The sequence below is a fragment of the Merops nubicus genome, unplaced genomic scaffold (genome assembly GCF_000691845.1).
Source record: "Merops nubicus isolate BGI_N331 unplaced genomic scaffold, ASM69184v1 scaffold15132, whole genome shotgun sequence".
NCBI lineage: Eukaryota > Metazoa > Chordata > Aves > Coraciiformes > Meropidae > Merops > Merops nubicus.
In genome coordinates, this window is record NW_008591682.1 from 1,784 (window position 1) to 21,345 (window position 19,562).

General features: G+C 36.7%; 1 protein-coding gene across 1 annotated transcript in view; it reads right to left on the reverse strand.

Moving 5' to 3' along the window:
• Positions 1-19,562, reverse strand: part of LOC103782581 (myosin-IIIb-like) — a gene marked incomplete at both ends in the record, with an annotated part of 35,406 nt that overhangs the window by 122 nt on the left and 15,722 nt on the right. The window contains 13 exon segments of the mRNA XM_008950355.1: positions 1-27; positions 1,654-1,742; positions 3,704-3,857; positions 4,004-4,151; positions 5,241-5,451; positions 5,598-5,724; positions 6,073-6,187; positions 6,779-6,877; positions 7,247-7,449; positions 8,096-8,179; positions 10,807-10,911; positions 11,711-11,827; positions 12,716-12,812. The exon segment at positions 1-27 is cut by the window's left edge and continues 18 nt beyond it. Of these exon segments, the coding sequence (XP_008948603.1) occupies positions 1-27; positions 1,654-1,742; positions 3,704-3,857; positions 4,004-4,151; positions 5,241-5,451; positions 5,598-5,724; positions 6,073-6,187; positions 6,779-6,877; positions 7,247-7,449; positions 8,096-8,179; positions 10,807-10,911; positions 11,711-11,827; positions 12,716-12,812 (1,576 nt within the window).

Genomic DNA, 19,562 nt, shown 5'->3' on the forward strand with positions numbered 1-19,562 from the left:
AAGGAATGCACAGGCATCATACAGTACCTAGCATGGCAAATAGAATGAGAAAAGTTGCCAAAAAAGGTTACCAAAAAACTACCCTGCTCTTTAAAATGTGAACAGTCAAGATGACCAAGCAGACCAGTTAGTTTGGCTCTGACAAGCCAATGAATTATCTGCAAAGGACTTAAAAGTGCACAGCTACAGCAGTGTCTTCAAAATGTGAACTGGCTACAGGCAGCACCTATACTGGTAACATGTCACTGCACAGCAAATTGGGTTAAATGGCTTAAATCCTGTTGTGTTACGCTTTGTCATATCAAACTACAGTATGCATGACAGAATATAATACAGGTATCTCATTAAAGTTTGACAGTTTTCATGTGAAGTAAGAAATGGTTCTTGGGTGGTTCCCTTCAGGCAGTAGCACCAAACTTGTGACCTGTAACTAGCTGCACATCTAGGTACATTAAAACAGGCTTCTCACTGCTTCAAAAACAATAGTAGGAAAACAAAGCATTTATCTATTTCAATCATTTAAATTGCTTTTAGTAGAAATTAATGCCAGGCTATTTGTATTCATATAAGAATCAGTTAATTTTGCCTAAATCTTGTTTGTTTTAAATCACAGTACTTTTTTAGAACTTCTTTCTTATTACCAGCAATATTCCTCTCTAGCTTTATTCCACCAAGTTTACACAGAAACTGAACGTTCTCCTGCAATAGAGAACTGGCCAGAAGTGTTTTTATGACTTGGCCATTTGGGTGCAAAGAATTTACTATACCTGTGTGAAGTTTTACAGCTTTATTCCACTGAGTTTACACAGAAACTGAATGTTCTCCTGCAATAGAGAACTGGCCAGAAGTGTTTTTATGACTTGGCCATTTGGGTGCAAAGAATTTACTAAACCTGTGTGAAGTTTTACAGCTATTCTTAACAACCCAGAAAGCTGAACAAAGTTAACTAGAACATATCTTAGCATTTTGGAGTCTTTCAGAGATGAGTCTTCACCGATAACTACATACACCATTGCTATTTAATTTTGCTTATAAACAAAGATTTGGACCTGAAATCACATGCAAAGCTCCTGTTACGTGAAACAACTGGGCAGTTACTCCCTGTATAAAATAATACATGAACTGCTGCAAACAAAAGAAGTTAGATGCTACAGAGCACAAGTAAACATCTGTGCTAGCTAGCTCTGGTCTTCCCAACACTCTGTACAGAATTTTAAATTTCATTATCAACAGTGTATTACATTGCATTTTATCTGTATACTTATATACACTTACACACAGAACTACTGTGGCATTCACACGATGCTAACAATCACATAGCCTGTTCTGCCTCCAGAGAGCTGCCCCTTAGAAATGATTGTAGAAATGGTGTTTCTTGTGCCAGATTTTCTTTCAGAAAAAGAGATGGTTACTGTCTACACAATCTGTGAAAGAGCCCTAAGGGTATGTTTTAAAATAGAGTGCTACACATGGAAATTTTATGGTAGATTCTAGGGTTCCATAAACTGTACCATTTTGTCTCTTAATAGCAAAGGGGAAGGAAAAAAAAAAAAAAAAAACAAAAACCAACCAAACAGAAACTTTGGAAAAAAAAAAACCAAACAATGACCATACCACTGTTGTTTGAACTAAATAAAATTCACATGACCTTACCTTTCCAGCATAGTGCTGAATACCAAATGCCAGTGCTGCTCCTTTTGGTCTCCAAAAGTATTTGCATCGTAAGTTATCTTCAAATTTATCTGAACATTTGGAAGAGACATTGATGTAAGTGACTTAGAGTGGCTATGTAAAATCCCCATCCTAATTAGGCATAGTCTGTTGCTCAAGAAGCCAGGACTATTGTAAACACATATATTATCAGATTGCTGAGAAATAGCTGTGCGCCACCTTCTCTGTGCTTTCTTCTGAGCTGCCACTTCTGAATGGAATAGCTCATTCTAAACTAGCCCAGTAAGACTGTTGTTCAAATCTCACAATTTGTGGATAATTTTCTGCATGGAAAACTATCAAAAAAGAGACATCAATGAGAAGATGTGTTGACTTCTCATATTTCACTATGAATTTGCTTATATATACACATAGGATCTGAAGGTGGTTTATTTTAACTATACATTCAGAGCTGACATCTTTCAGCTGAAGCTTGCTTAAATGCCTATTATTTGTATTTTCCCTATCTTCCATTCCCCATTCACTTAGCTTTGTGCATCATGTTTTATGTATCTGTTAATGTCTTTGGGCTGGAACCATCTCTCATTTACCTTTGGACTTCTACAGAAAGAGTGGCTTCTATCTAAAACCTCTGCTAGAGATGCTTTCTGTTTCCTGTGACTACCTCTAAAGAGCCAATAGAAAAAGAAACACCACCAAGAAAAATGTCTTTTATGCCCTCCCTGTGATATTTTGTATGCTTTTTAATATTTTGTAATGAAATTAATGCTGATGCTGTAAAGCTTGTTACTATATTTCTTTATAAGCAACTAGAGACCTGAGGCCAGAATCAACTGATAAAATTGTCTGTCATGTTTTGCAGGTCAGAAAATACTATCAAAATATTTTTTCTAATGTTAGAATCCATTAATATCTTGTGTTAAATTTTTCTTTCCATTAATGTTTAATCAAGCTTGTATTTAAAGCAAAAAGAAAGAAGTTTGGAACTTCAGGGTGGGGAGGCAGGGGGAGGGTGGTGGAATTTATGATTATCTGGCACATCTGGTGAGGGCACAATATCCTCCTTTGCTGTTACCTAGGGGGCTCCTGCTGTGCTGTCTACAGATGAGCAGCAAGACTGATCGCCATTGGACCAAGGAAAGTGCAAGTTCAGTATTCAGTATCAACTGATTTATAAGTTCCATGGTGAGGCACAAGGCTTTAGTACACAAACGAGAACTGGAATCAAACTACAGCACTCATTCTATCTTGTGACCTAAATTCAAGTTTCAACTCAGGCTAGTAGAACTGAAAGATCTTGTATATGTATATCAGGCAATTTAACAGGCAGCTGTTATTTTTCTCTAACAGTTCTAGTCTCTGCTGTACGTCCCATTGATGGAACTGGAACTTGCTGTTTCATATTGCAGGGAAAATGTAGCTCTAGTAAACAAAAGCAAGACAACAGTTTTAAATGTGGCATACACTGCATGTTTTAAAGTTTGCACCAAGATTAGTTAAAAAATATGTAAAATATGCATGGAAGAAGGGAAATACTCAGCCAGATAGCACACCAGCAATAACATACACTTTCTATTTATGGTGCAATAATCTTGAGTCAAGCTGTATTTTCTAATTGGATAAGCATGGGTCTAGGAGCCTGGGAGATACAAATTATACTCTCAGCACCAACGCTGCTCACAGGATGGTCCTTGACACAAGATTCTACTATGTCTCAGCCTTCACTTCAGTAAATGGGGATAAATGCTGCTTGTACCTCACACACAGGGATAGGACACAGATTACTTCCTTGTGATACTGGAAAGACACTAAGTCCTTGACACCTGATATATGATAACTTTTGCAATATAAAAAGAACAGAGAACACCTGAGTGGAGAAAAATGATGGAGCACAATGAAAAATATACTTTAAAAGTGAAATGACATGGCACTGCCTGAGCAGGACAACTGGGCTAGTAAAACTTGAGTAAAGATATCATTCCATCCTCTCAAAATATATTTGTTATTTCCCTAAATTTTTGTTTGCACATACCAACTAAAGTTAGGTCTGTTGCCTGAGGAAATCGACTTTCTTCATCTAGTAGAGACAGGAGACCCATGGGCTTCTGGAGGAACATATCTAGAAGTGGACGGTTGTCCTCATATTCCACTGTAGTAGCATCAATTCCCTCACTCTGATATTCCATCTACAAAGTGACCAGCACAGTTTTAATACTGAACAAATAAAAGCAACATCATCATTGGGACATTTATGATACACAGCAACACTCTATAGGCCCAAACGACATTTTTTACAAAACTTCAACTGAGGCATTATTGGAATTGAACTTGCCTGCTCAAGTGCAAAGATATGTTGATTGAAATAATACTGGATCTGTTCATTAGCGATATTTATACACAGTTGTTCAAAGGAATTTCTTGTGACGTTCTCAAATCCGAATATGTCTAGTATCCCAACATTCATCCCATTTTCAGCATTACTGCATGTGAAAATACAAACAAAATTCACCATGGGCAACATCAAATTTACAAAAGGCAAACATGGAAACAAAGGTTGCATAATTGATTCAATCTGCTGCAAAAAGAGAGGAGAAAAAGCATGTTTGAACCTAAAGCAACTTGGTACACTTGTTCAGCATCGTTAACACTTTTGTTTTCCTCTTGCTTCTTGCAAATTGCCATGAAGAAAGCAGGACAATCATAGGTACCCAGTAACAGCCATATTAAAACAAGTGGTTTCAATAGGCAGGCCCCAAATAAAATCTATTGTCTACTCCTCCAGGTAGACAAAAGGTGTCAAGTTTTAATAGCATGGTTCTGCTACACACAGGCTAGGTATTTCGTCTTGGGTATCTACCAAGCCTACTGCTGCTACAAGCTGGACTACTAAGAGCCCATGTGCTGGCTGAAGGACACTCATATCACAGTCACCACTTGAACTGCAAGTATGTATGAGCACATGCCTATATGATATGATGAAGTGCCAGGTAAAGATCTCGGATCAGAGGCATTTTTTTCATCACCTAAGGGTTTCTTACGTTTCTAAAAATCTCTACAGCTGCTCAAAAAGACCAATGCAGCTAGATCAGCACCTGGCAATGAACTCATAAGGATGCACAATGTGAACATTCCTGTAATTATGAAAAACAACAAATCGTCACATCTCAAGCAGCAGCACAATAATAATCTATATTTATTACTAGCTTACAAAAGCAGAAGGACTGTAAGGACTGTACATACTAGAGTTTTCCAGTGTCCTCCAGTTATTTACCAGCTTTTGCTATGATTTTAATGTTCACTATGTAGGAAGCATCTTTTTAAAGAACTGTACAGGACTTTAATGACCCAATTTCCACCGACCTCAGTAGCTAAATTCCACTCAGCTCTTTGAAAATATTTGGGTTAATGTCCTGGAAACAGAATTCAGCATCACAGCATGAAAACCATTTTGAAGCCTTAGCCAAAATAAGCACAGCACCCTTTCTGCAAATACAAAAATATACAAGTGGATGAAGCCACCAAAGACATACGCAGAGCAAATAGACGCAATGCAGTGACGTGTAACTTGCCATATATTTTTATCTGGCTGAAGCAGCGTATTAATACGGTTTACAATCCAGCTGAAGAGCCGGCCATAAAGGGCCTTTGCCATGGCATCTCGCACATCAGTTGCTTTGTCCACGGTGTTTGTTCGGATAATGGTCTCCCCTCGTGTTACAACACAGTGGGAGGTTAGGGCCTCTTGAAGTTCTTCTGACCCAATACTTAGTAGTGCAGCAGCTAAAAGACAGTGGGGAAAAAAGATACATGACTGTAGCTGTGCAGCAGAAATCTCTAGCATTGTCAGCCTGTTATCACAAGGTAGAGAGTCTCACAAATACCGTCAAATTGCATTTACAGAACTGACAATGTTAAAATGTATTTACCATTCTCTAAGGCTTCTGGGTTGGGAACTTCACTTTTATCTGTTTGGTGTTGTGAAGAAATGGCAGCAAACTCAATATTTCCAGTATTTAAGATACCAGTCAGAATTCTGTACACTGAGTACACTTCCTGTAAAAGATGACAAGCAGCACTTTTAAAGGATCCAGCTAGGTGAGCACTGGAATGGTTATAAAGCTTGTAGCTTGCTCTGAGACCAAGTACTACATATTCAAGTAAGCTTCTATTGACACAGAAAAAAGTGTAATAGAGAATTGTGAATGGACTTGCCCAAGTACCAACCAAGATCTCAGGCTGATCTTGGTTTCTGAGTGTGTGTTTATGCTTTTACAGTTCATTTCTGCCATAAGAGAGATTCTGTGGCACAGGCATCATCCACAAAACCAAACTGCAGCCTGTGCACAGGAGGTGTTTTTTTGTAAAGAAGGTCAATAATGGTTTAGCAACTGGATCTCTTACCTCATCAGTGAATCCTATAATTCTAAAGCAGTGCTGAATTGCTTCAAATTTTCTTCCATAAGAATCTTTAGTAACAATATCATGCATCACTCTTCCAGTTTCATTATCAATATATCTAAATAGAGTGGGAGAAAGAAAGAACCACACTAGCAGATAAGCAGTACAACCTCCAGCAGGTAGCCAAGTAACTGGAAAGAACATTCATTTCAGTATCTTCCAATTATATACTTTGGTGCTAATTCACCAGAAATCTGTGTTTCTGTTGCACTAACTTTTCCTTATTCTTTGTTAATACCTATTATAGTGTTACCAACATTTCACACACACACCCTCACCCAGTACAGATCAGATGCACCCAAAGCACAAATACCAATTAAAAAACAGAACTCCAAAGCATATTTTAGGTTCTTATTGAAGCATTACAGTAAGAATTCATAAGGTGATTGTCCTGATTTGAAAATATGACAGAATATCTGCATAACAACAAGCTTGACTCTTCCTCGCCCTTTTCAAATAGTTCAAGTTCTCAAACAAATACAAATAATGCAATGCCTTATTGTCCACCCTCTTCTTTGTTTCGGAAGATTAAAAAGGATCCTTAAGGGATGGAGAAGGATTAAGAGAGATTTTAAGGCATCATACTGAAAGCAAGAGCTGGTCAACAGCTAATTACAATAAGCAGTTAAAACAAGTGAGTGACAATTACCTAGGAGGCTTTTTATCAGGAAGTCTATATTCAGAAAGTTTCTTCTGATGATAAAGGCCAGCATAAATATAATAAAATATATGGAAATTTTTCTCTCCCCTAGAAAAAAAAAAAGAAAGGTCCTTTTGAAACACGTGTTTACCCTCATAGAGTCTTGCACAATGTAAAAAACAGAAGTTCTTATCATGAGCTCTCTGAAGTAGGTAGCAAATCTCCCACTTTTTTTAGTTGTGTAGGAACAGCAATTGTGAAACACAGAAAACTCAGTCAACCACAGTATTTCTACAAAGAATGGAGCAGCTCTGGCTTCCACTCCAAAAGAACCTGACAACTCATTATCACGGCACTGTACAAAGGATCATTGCTATAGCAGAAGACGTGAAAGCACTTAAAGTGAGCAATTTTTGAGAACTAAACAAAATCCAAATATTATATAAATATGAAAGGACAGAGAATTAATATACCTACACAGCCTGTTTTATAACCCTTGACTTTTCAAGTAGATATTCAGAAATCTTTGCCCCCATTACAGCTCCTGTGGGTGTAAACATGATTTCCAGATATTTTCCAAAGCGACTTGAGTTGTCATTGATGGCAGTGCAGGCATTCCCAAATGCTTCAACCAGAGGATTCACCTGAAGAATTTTCTCACGCAAAGCACGGTTATTTGCCTTGACAGAACAGATACAGATCGGGAGGATCATTAAAAAGAACATATTGCTTACCCACAATCCAATTCTTGACTCAGAAGGATAGCATCCTTTTCTCATGCTTGTATGGACTTAGATAATGCATTAACCTTTCTACTTATCCAACAACAGGGCCAACAAATTGATGAGGAAGTTTCTCACAGGTAGGAAAAACCCAGATTCTTCTCTCTGTTCTGCTCTGAACTGTCATATAATTAAGAATACCAAAACCATCAAAAACTAAACTCATCTACTTAAGGTTAACCTTACGCACTTGATTTTTCAGTCATTTTGCGTAACATTTAAATGTGTAAAGGCTTCTAAGATTAAAGCCATAGCAATGTCTGTCATTACTGTATAAATGAACAACAGTATATGCAATAAACACTATATATAAATATAGGCACTGAGCACTTGGGATCTGGCACCTTCTTTTTAAAAAAATATGGAATGGCTTGCTGTGGGTTATAATGTAGAATCTCAATTCAATACTCTTATATGCGTGATTACTTCATCCCTAACTCAAGTGGGACAAATCACATGAACAGCTTTAAGTATTAAAAAATTAAAGTGAAAATTTGGTTTGGAAGGATTTGTTCATAGTTTTCTATGATTGGCTAAGAAATACCTTTCCCAAGAAGGTCAAATGTTGGACGATCAGATGGGCACTTTCTGTCTTTCCAGCACCGCTCTCCCCACTGATGATAATGCACTGAACACACAAACCAGAACAGTTAAGTGCACACCTCACAACATGTTCGATTTCAGCTTTTACTGCTCCTACCTGTTATTTAATGGTTAGTATCAAGACTAAAAAATACTTTAAGGGCCAAATCCCCCAACTCCCTTCTGAAAGAAAAGAGCAGCAAAGGTTCAGTGTAATCATTTATTGCCTAGGTTACTAAAATGTGTCTCACAATGCCCAACAGCAATGTGCATATGTGTGAAGAAGCCATGACATAACTTCTAAGGGCTAAGACACATGAGCGAGTGACCATGTCTACAGGTTAACACATGCTATGCACATATGTGGCTTGTTCCAAATACTTAATGCTCAGAAAATTGCCACAGCTCACTGGATGTGACATAACTGAACCAGTGCAACTGAGCTCACTGCATTGATTCATACGAATTAACATGAAATACAAGGTACAGCTGTATTTAATACACTGACCCAAAGTCTCTGGGTGATGCTGATACTCAAGCTACAACAGCAAACTAGCATCTAAACTTCAGAAGAATATGCATCTGCTCATTGGATGACTCCTGGAGAACATATCCATCTTTTTCCTGAGTCAGCGTTCTTTAACACATGGTATTTTATAGGGTTTCCAAATGGTTTCCAGACTCATGGATTAGCTAGAACAGTCTAAATTACTTGGTATTCTCCTCTTCACTGTTATGCTTGAAGGCCAGTTCACACCTGAATACTGAAGCATGAACACTTCAGGTCCTAGCAAGTAAGAACTCTAAGAGCATTTATTATTTTTCATCTGTTCTATAGATCACCAGTACAAATGTTCATCTACATAAGGTACAGTATCAATTGACATATAATTACAATGTTAACACTGCACAGTTACTGTCTGGTTTTATGTAAAGACCTGAAAATTATTTGCACCACACCATGAACATGGAAGATTCTTGGGTGACAGAATATACAAGGTCCTAAAATACTTGATGTAATGACACTTTGTACACAACAGAGCTTTTTGAAAAGGTCTGAAAAATGTAGCAGTTCTCTGGTAGTGTCCTGTGGTGTCCAACAGCAGGTACAAGGATTGACTCTAAATAGTGAGTGCACTATGACATTTGTAGCTCATTTATTTTCTTCTTACTGTGTAGTTTTGTTCTTTTTGGAAATAGATGTCCCAATGATTGAATTACAAGGTTACGATACCTAATTTAATTGTATTTATGGGACTAGAGAAGTCATGTGCAACAGTTTCTACAGTTGAAGCCTGTGAGTTCTTGTAGAGCTCCTGAAACTCTTGTAGAATTGGCCAGAACTTGACTTTAGCTTCATGAGAAATGTTAGACACAAAGTCAATTTTCAGACTTCACAGGAAAATACAAGGGAAAACTCAATGGATAAAACAAAGAGAATCAATAAATTTTTGATCTGGCTACAGTCTTTATTCTCTAATGCACCTTTACCTGAAGACCAACAAAACATGGAGCAGGCAATGGAGATAAACATGCACCTGTAATCCTTTGCAAACAGAAAATAGGAAACTGATTTAGATATAAATGCAAACTACTTCTTAAACATGTAGGAAACCTATAATAATAAAGATGTACAAAGTTAGCCTGGCAGGCTGATGTCAAAACTAAAATTTTTCCCCAGAAAACAAATTCTCACATAACTTACTCTACACGAATACTTGCTTTCTTTAATGATTCAATCAAAGAGCATATAAGTCATTAAAGAAGCACTAGCCATGTCTCAGGGCAGTGTACTTCCATACACTCAATAGAACTTATTTTTTCTTCATCTTCCATGTCCCTTTTATTTGTCTTCTTTGCTTGGCATTTTCGAATTGCAAGTTTCTTATTATTTCATTCTGGCCTTGTGATTTTTAAAAAGCGTTTCCTATTAATTATTATGTGATGTGCAGGGTAAAATCAGGAGGATTTTACACATAAAAATTATTAGCCCTCAATATTCATGTACATACAGGACATCAAATTAGGAAGAGTAAAAAGTTACAGTCTTAAGAATGTAATAAAAAGAAATTTAGCTTCTACAGCATGGTATCACATTCTCATTAAAATCACTGCTATATCATTGAATTTCTTTCCTTCTTAAATTTATATTAGACCTATCCTTAAAACATTTTACTAATAAATTTTATTAATAAAGTTAGCAAATGGTTCCTATTTTTTGTGACTTGTAGTTAAAGGAATTGAATATCCATTCCTTGATAGTATCTTTATGCAAAGGAAAAGTGGTTCAAACTCTGTTAATCCACAATGGCACTGAGACTTTCTAATTTTGCACAGGTGTAAATTTTTACACCACTTAGTGCAAGCCAGGCTAGAATCAGAGTGTGCAGCAATATTGCAATCGGTGTCTATTGCTACAACTTCATGGGTGTCCAGAAAACTGTATCGGTCAGGTAACCCTAATATCTTATTTGACTTCTTAGCCTCTGCCACTGTCTTCTTCAGAACTCCCAAACCTGACTAGGTTTCTATTCCAGTTTTCCTGATGTAGGAATAAAAGGCTTAAAGAAAAAATTTCTCAAAGTACATCATAACAGAACATTAACCATAGCCATGTTCCATAGTTGCAGTCAGATTAATATGAAATCTAAACAAAAATGAACAGGTTCTTACCTGATCTTTGCTGAATGTAACCATACTTTGGTAAGCAGCATCTGCAGAGGCAAATATATGGGGGGGATTTGATGAACGCTTCACACCATGGTAAAGCTTGGAGAACTAAATTTAAAAAAAGAACACACAATAGTCAAAATACACAACTTAGCTACATAATTAAGAGCTGAAAAGAGGATAGTGACTATCTTCTGCCTGTTCAACAGAAGGTAGTTGCCTATTTTACCACAGAATTTCCACTGAGTGCCCTGGAAGAGGAGTGGTAATTCTTGGCACTGCCCAACTTCCAGAATACAAATGGTATCTAAAATGCACTCTGATGTTTTCTGTACAAGACAGTGAAGAGAAAATACCCAACCTATACAAAAGAAGCTTCAAAGATAAAATTGAAATTAATCTGGCACCTCTACCAGCAACTCTGATTTAGACACCCATGAAGACTAAGATTTATGGCTTCACCTATTTTCATATTTGTGGAAACTAAGCTGCTTCTATCTATACAGCATTTGCTTCACCTTTTTCTTTTAAGCAGAAGCTGATGGCACAGGACATTTAATAACCCCACACAGCAATTCTTCAGGAAGCAACAGGCTCAGCATGAGGAGGTTCATACAACCATCTTCTGTTTTCAGAAGAAAGCCCTGAATGCCAGACAAGAGGAACAGCTGTGTCTGGGGTAATCTTCATCCCTTCTTGGGAATTTGTGACACCAAGCAGAAAGTAATGAAATCTAATAGGACTGAATTTAAAAAAAAAATAAAATGTGTAGCCACATTTTGCTGAACGAAGAAAAGACTGGGATTTATTCTGTGCCCCTAGCTTCCAACATCACTTAAGTATTTCAGTCAGTGCTGTTCATATAAATGTAAAGTGAGTACTGTCCATGGCTTGGAATCTCTCTTACCTGGGGAGAATAAATGCTGAGATTCTGGAAGGGGTTTAAGGCTATTAAAATGTCTCCAACATAAGTATAAATTTGCAAGTCAGCGTAACGTTTCTGCAGCTGATGGATGATTGTATCCTGAGAATATTACAAAAGATTTGATAGTTAAACAGTATTTTCCTAGTTAGGAATATTTTTCTAAATATATTGAGAGCATTGATTAAGAAATACTTCTAAGTATTACTAATTATTTTTTAAATGCCAACACCACAAAACCAAACAGATATTTTCAAAATTCTTGCCAATGCAATAAAACTAACTTAAATGGCAACTCTTATTTCCACAATAGTATATATTTTGTTATACCAGCCCAAGAAGCAAACTTTCACTAGAGAAAATGGCCATGCACATTACTGCTGCACTTCATAGTAAATTTCCATTTATTTTTTTATTTGACAATGAAACAATGATAATACTTTTTCAAGGATTAAATTTTAAATGGTAGTAAGAGACTGTTTTAAATGGGACACTATAACAATTTAGTATTATGTCTTTTTCTTGCTGGCATGCAATTTAAGGATCATTAAAACAAAACTTTACTGATGGTCTGCATATAGGTGATACAGTGAAATCTGCAACTGGTATTGTTTTACCACTTTTTATGCAGAAACTGTAGATACCATTTTATATCTATCATTTATATAAGTTAATAAATTTTAGTAAAAATCACTTTAATCTAGTTTTTCATGACTAAACTTCTAATTTTATGAAGTTCATAAAATATTTTAAACTAGCATCACTCATAATTAAATTCTTCCACATAATAGGACTCACTGCTACTACTTTTATGTCACTATATAGAATTTTAACAGTGATGACAGCATCACGTGACAACTCCTTTGCCATGGTGAGACAAAACCTTGCAAGAATGAACTCTTCTCATTCTGTTAAAAGAAGCCTAAAAAGCAGAAACTGGCAAAATGTGAGGCACAATTACCAGAAACTGCTACTCAGAGAGTACAGTACCTCATCTAGAACTTCTAGATTTACCAGATCATCATCTAGAGAGTACTTGTCAGCTCCATCCACATGGTAAGGTCTTCTAGTATGTATTCGTTCATGCCTAGAAGTTTTTTAATAGAGCACTAGTGTTATAAAAATGTATCAAAGACAGCAAACATTAAGAGGCAATGGGAAGTCATGGGTGAATGCTTTTGTCATGCTGAAAACACAGACTCACTTCCTGAAATACATATTCTTGCTTGAAATATCCTTTTATAAAAGCAACAGGTCAGCTTGTTGTCCAGTGTTAAACCGGTTTTCTCCTTCACAATATACAACCCTATCTATCTATCAATTCTCAGATACAGAAGGTTTACTTGTAGACTTACTACTTCCTACTCACGCAGTAAATTTCTCCCTCTTTTCCCTTCCCTCCTCACTCTAAGGTAATAAAGTACCACTCTGTTTAATTAATTATCTTCCCCCACTTACCCAGACTATAGTACTGTCATCTAACAAAGTTATAAGAAGCAATAAGTAGTATGTAATCCTTCTGTTACCTCGATGTATGCCAAAGTGCCTCCTCGGGTGACCCCAGATCTGGCCCAAAACAACATTTTTGAACCACAGCTGCCATCACACTCTAAACTGTATGGATGTTCAGTCAGCTTGTTCTCAGAGACTTAAGCCACACAATAAGCAGCAGAGACAAACTGTCACATAACCTCTTTATAATCAGATTATACTGAAGGAATCTTTGAAAACACTGTGTATATGTTTTTAAACTACGCATCTTGTTGAAACAGAGACAAATCAAGAGGCTGTAATAAGTCTTCCACAGAGAGGGTGCAATAGGAATGCTGTTAAGTATAACTAGGCTTTTCATTACAACAAACATAATCAAAGCAGAGTAGGAGGACACACACACAGATACAGTCTGCATCCTGCTGAGTAACATTTAGCATTGATCCTCAATGACAGTCCTTGAGAGATTGTTTCTGCATTGGTTGCCATGTATAAACTAAGAATCACATGACCATGCATCCCGAAACAACACTGAATATTATATCAAGCGCTAACAGAACAGTACCCTGACTTGACAGGAAACAATGTTTATCTATAATGTTGAAGGCAAATGTGAAGATGTAGCAGGTCTTTTTTTCTTTAATCATATCTTCATACACTCATGGAATGCTCTTTCAGAAATGAGCTTTTTTCCAACTTATTTGAAGTTAGTCAGCTTTCATTCAGTAAAGAGAATGTTTACAGATCCAAGAGTTATTATATCATCAGAAGAATTAGTGCATAGAAAGCCTCGTAACAAAGAGAAGAGTGTTAGCTATGAGTACAGCTTTACTGGTAATTGTGAATCACATTTAAAGAGCCTAATTTTTTTTATGTCTATTTTAACTCCTTTTCCTTATTTACTTATGGCTACTCGATGTCAGCTAGGAAAATAAATAGTGGGAACATAGCTGGTTTTGCTGACAGTCCCACTCACATTTTACATCCTACATTCCCAGAGACGGTAGTTTGCTTGAAGTACATATGAAGAAATGAAAGAAGGAGAACACAAGTAAGAAGTTATGAAAGAAAAATTGTTACAGTAGATATTATTTCCAGTTGGCAGCATGGTGATCATGCGCATTTGCTCAAGGTTCTATTCAGTTTTAATCAAATTTTCCATTTGATTAGCTGGTAGGTTGTGGGTACTTTTTGGCTTTTTTTTTTATTTCAGTCACTATATTCAAGGACATTACACTTAGCTGACAAGCCAGATCCTCAAAGGAGTAGGAATGCATGTAATGGCCTACTGTACTACCGTTTTTTCTAATTATTTCTGTTTCAAACCAGAATTCAACCTCTGAATTCAATGCAGAGAAAAATGCTGCTGAAAATCATGCCAATATTTTAAAGATGGGAATACTCCTCAGTCTACAAATGAGGCAAATATTTTAACAGTTGCTTTCCTTCATGGAGGTGTAACTAACCTAAGCAACGCCTAGACATTATAGCTAACCTTATTCACATGTGAAGCCTTTTCTTCCTGGAGCAAACCATCACACCCGCAACATTAAATTGGAAGAAGCTCCAAGCACAGCTGTACCTACCAGAGGTGCAGAGAGGAGGGGGAAGAGGGCACATTCAAACCAAATACTCTCTAATTGCAGAATGGCTTTGTAAACTAATCTGTTATCTGATTGTGTGTTAAACTCCTGCTGTTTCTTCTTAAGTGAAAAATGAATTTTTTTTTTTTTATTGGAAAGGAGGGGGTTTTTAACACTATGTAAACAGATAACTAAGGAAACTGGTTTTAGACAAACAGAAGTAAAACATACATACTTTTGTGCATGTATTTTCTTGTGCTTAACTCATTTTCCTAAGTGCATGATTAGAAAGGGACTATTAGGAGCATAACATCACATTAGCTTAAAATTTCCTGCTGGCATCGTCAGTTTTCTACTGTCCCTACGTCCTGAAGATACACTGACAGAGTGGGAAGGAAGAATACAGAGAGGAACCTTTAATTTCTGCAATTTTACACCAGAAATACAATTTTCTTTTAAAATATTAAAAGAAAAAAAAATCTCATAAGGCAGAAGGGAACACTCTTAACCAGGGAAATAACTGCCAGCACATTTTTTGCATAAAAATTAAAATTATCAGCCATTTTTCCAATTATCCTTCCTTTCTAATGACATATAAACCATACAAATTCTAAGCAAAAAGAAAATCAAAGATGTTATATGATTTGCCTTAAGGTTCTAGGAATGTTCCAGAATCATCACCTGGAGGATGTAGCCTCATCACTGACAAAAGAAGTAGCGTAAAGAGCCAGTCACTCAAGGTATCTAACCTTATCAAATCTGAAGAGCAGCATTAGGTTTAGTCTAGAACTCCAGTGATGGGCACTGTCTGTTGAAAAGGGTTCTATCCTCCCAAGTACCTTCCCTTCACCTTTTTATCAGGCAAGAATAGCTGGAAGGGACAGAATTTTCCTGGATTTTGGAGGTGGAGCAAAAGGCAAGAAGCATTTTTTCCCTCAAGAGAACAATTTAATGAGAGGGTTGGAAGTGTTCATTTGTTCTACTTGTGGGGAAGAAACAGTTTGAAAGAAAATAACCTCTGTTTGTACTGGACATCAGTCACAGCAATAGAAGCGTGCTGTAAATAACTATATGCTTATATAACCCCGCTATCAAGCTGATGGTGGGGAAGGAAGATCTCATCTTGCTTGCAAGTTCCACATGAGGAAGAAAGCAGCACAGATCAAAAACTTCTATGTCCATTGGGAAGCTTGCTCTCTGATCTCTCCACTCCATAACTTTACTTTGGCCTCTTGGTGCAGTTAAGCACTTCTGTTTACTGGGAGTTTTTTATTAGGTCTCACATAGGAAAAACATTTTATGTCTATTTTAATTCCTTTTCCTTTACATTATTGCCAATTTTAAAATGAATTGCATCCAAACTGAGACATACAAGAAAAATACTCAACACAATGAGAAAGAGAAAGTGGAGAGTGTGCTACTGCCACACAGAGACACCCAGCCTGTTTTTTGTGCATTGCCAAGAGTGAATTCTGCTCCTATAGATCAAGTTTCAGCCTGGAGTAATTTGTTGAAGCAAGGTCATAAGAGAAACATGGACACAGCCTTAATTACAATAGAAATGCTGCAGCTCTAAAAGAACTCTGTGTAACCTCGAGTATAAACACATACACTGTAATCAGGCCAAGGATTACTTTCGAGGCTCACAGTATCTTTATGATTTCTTTTTTTTTTAAGTTTTAAACTCATTTGCCTAATATTCATATAGATGACTGCTAGAAGAATTGCATTAAATTACATTGTGTATAGCACTGGAGGACTATTTCTGGTTCTGTTATCTCTGAGTCCAAAGGAAATTACTGGCTGGATGCAATCAAGCTCCTTGCAGTTGATTGCTTTCAAAATTAAATGTGAGCTGGCAGAGAAGCTAGATATCTGGTTGTAAGAATTACTTCCTTGGATAGACTGCTGCTGTAATCCAGCTGGTTAACAAGAAGGGGGAAGCTGCCAAACCACTGTAGTCTCATTCTAACATCTGACAAGTTAGCCTGAACACACTTGCCTTTCTCAAACTATTAGCTGATTAGATCTCCTTTTGCTTTTCCTTTTTTTTTTTTTTTTCCCAAGCATCTTCAAGTTTGAGTCTTCCTGATGTGCAGATTAGCATTTTACCTTTCAAAATGCAAGGTTTCATAAGTGACTGCTCCCCACTACAGAAACTATCTTCTAAATGGTGACCAGCAGCAGCACACTAACCCAGTGTGCCTCAAAACAATAAACTGAACTCTTCCCTGAAAATGCTAAAGTTTTTTCATTCCTTTAAAAATTGAAACTGGAGGTCAATAGAAGACCTTTTCTGGTTGATTCCTATGAAGAAGCTGATTTACAGACAGGAAGATAAGCTACCCAGTGTGTATGAAAAAATCCAAGAGAAGAATGAGCCACATCTGGAGTTGGCCTCTTCAAAGCTGGTAACTGGGAAACTGCCACTTTGAACCATATAACCAAAACCATTTGATACTTGAGCAGCATTAACTCTCAAACATCAAATCAATTACAGAATTTTCAGGCAAGGATTTATTAATCGCTTGAGGAAATATAGAAGACCATGGTTTTGCTCAACTTCAGCTACTGTGACATTTGACAGATGTGGCTAACAAAATAAATACAGATGGCAACTAGTGATAATTAAATGTTTTTTGTTACCTTAAAATTGTTATAGATTTGTCTACTGCATTTCATATAGCTGCCCCATATTAACTTCCCCTAAAGAACAGCCAAATGCCACACGGGGACCCACAGTAGTTAAAACTGTGAAAGACAGCTTTTAAAAATATTACAAAGGGCAAAATCTTTAGAATGCATTCTGTGGAGACTCCTCTTTCCTGCTTCCAATTGTAAGCTTTTAAACATGTATTTTCTTACTTGATGATCTGCTCTTCCACCACTGTCAAAAGGCAGTTAATAGATCTGCCACTACATTTGAATTTCTCCTTCTCATATGCTGTTGTGACTGCTTTTTAAGATTTTCTCCTGCCTGCTATACTGGATAGAACAACCTTTTATTTTAAAATTTTTCATAAATAACGTTTTTATTGTTCTACTTCCAAAGGGGGAAAAATAACCCAGAATATTTTCATTTCACTCACTATTACTGACAGGCAGTACTTTTCAAACCTCCAATTAAGCATTAAAAATCCTCCATTTTTCATACACTTCTACTTATAAGTCACTAAAATATGTTATATTTTGGGTTTTTATGAAATAACATGGAAAGTGTACTTTTTTGAGCAAGTCTTCCTAAAGGATGCAAGATTTTATCATCAAAATTTATGCAAGGAAGGGCTGGGACAACAGACACAATATTTTGGTTCCAAATCTGAGTTTTGCTTTTAAAGGTTTCCATGACAAGCTCCATGGTACTTTCAAACATTATTTATGGAACTTGAGATACTGCCTAACTTAAAGGGCTTTGGAAGTTTTGATACATGTTTTTCAACTTTTTCAACACTGAACCAGCTGCCAGCTTTGCCAGGTTTATATTAAGTCCTAACAAGGACAAAAAAAATAGGGAAAACATTTGATGCTTATGAACAAATTCCAGAGAACATGTCTGCTTTTTGCAGTACATTTTGCTGATGTAGACAGCACAAAGAGTCACTTAACATTTAGGAATATTAGGAAACAGACTAAATCCCTTCTTAATGCCTTCCTTCAGCAGGCTGGCAATCAGCCTTGATGTTGGAATCTCTTCTACTACGAATCAAAGAAGCAACTGACCACACAAATGAGTTCGAGTGATCTAAAGGCGTATTTGGAAAGTGAGCAGCTCTCTTACAGTTGCTCTTAGTGGACAATCAAACACACTCAAATATTGTTTAACAAAGATATAATCTACACAAACAGAGCAAATATTTACTGTTGAGTGAGAACTAAAAATATCCGTAACTTGTAATGCATCTTTGCGTAGAGTCTTCCCAGACTCTAGAGCAAAAAGAATGAAAGACAAAATGGCTAGATCTTTGGGCATTATACATATTTCTCCTCATCAACAGCTTTACAAGGACCAAAGGTATAGTATGGCTTTACAGAACAAATAAAAGACAAAAGTTCTTGCCCCAGACAGACTGATTTTTTTGTAGGTATAACATCTAAAGTAAAGCTATTAATAGGAATAGAGATATATTGAGGGTAAATGATACAGCAGAGGCTACGCAGTAATTCAGAGAGAGAATGAGGAATAAAACACAAACCTCCACCATGTTTTTTTACTATAATTCAGAGGGTGCCTAAACATTCTTGGTATTCTACTGACCTGCACTTGCATGAACCTCAATCTTAAAGAACTTATCCCTGAAATACAGCAAGATTACTGTCAGCTTGACTTGTGTACTCTACTTGGAGAATTACCGAATTAGCCACAAAGCCTTTAACAATGTGCAGCTATTATTAGTGTACCATAACCATTTGTACAGTTCTGCTTATCATTCCTGACCAATGCTTGCATGTTCTTTTGCCACACCTTACTGTAACTTAGATTCCTAGTTTTTTCAGTTCTGCAATTTAATGCTACATGCGGTAAAAGTCATTAGGAATTAATAAAATTTCTTGTTCTCATATTGTTATCATGCACAAGGACACTATTTGAATAGCCTGAAAGCATTGCAGAGACCTTGTATGAGTACAGGATGGGTCAAGTGAAAAAAAAAAGAAAAACAACAGAGTGAGAGCCTGTGAAAGCATCCTCTCTGATTTTAAGAAACACTTCCTGCCTAGAGGCAGCTATATATTGATGGGAGTAAGAGTCCTCTGGCTCTCAAGAT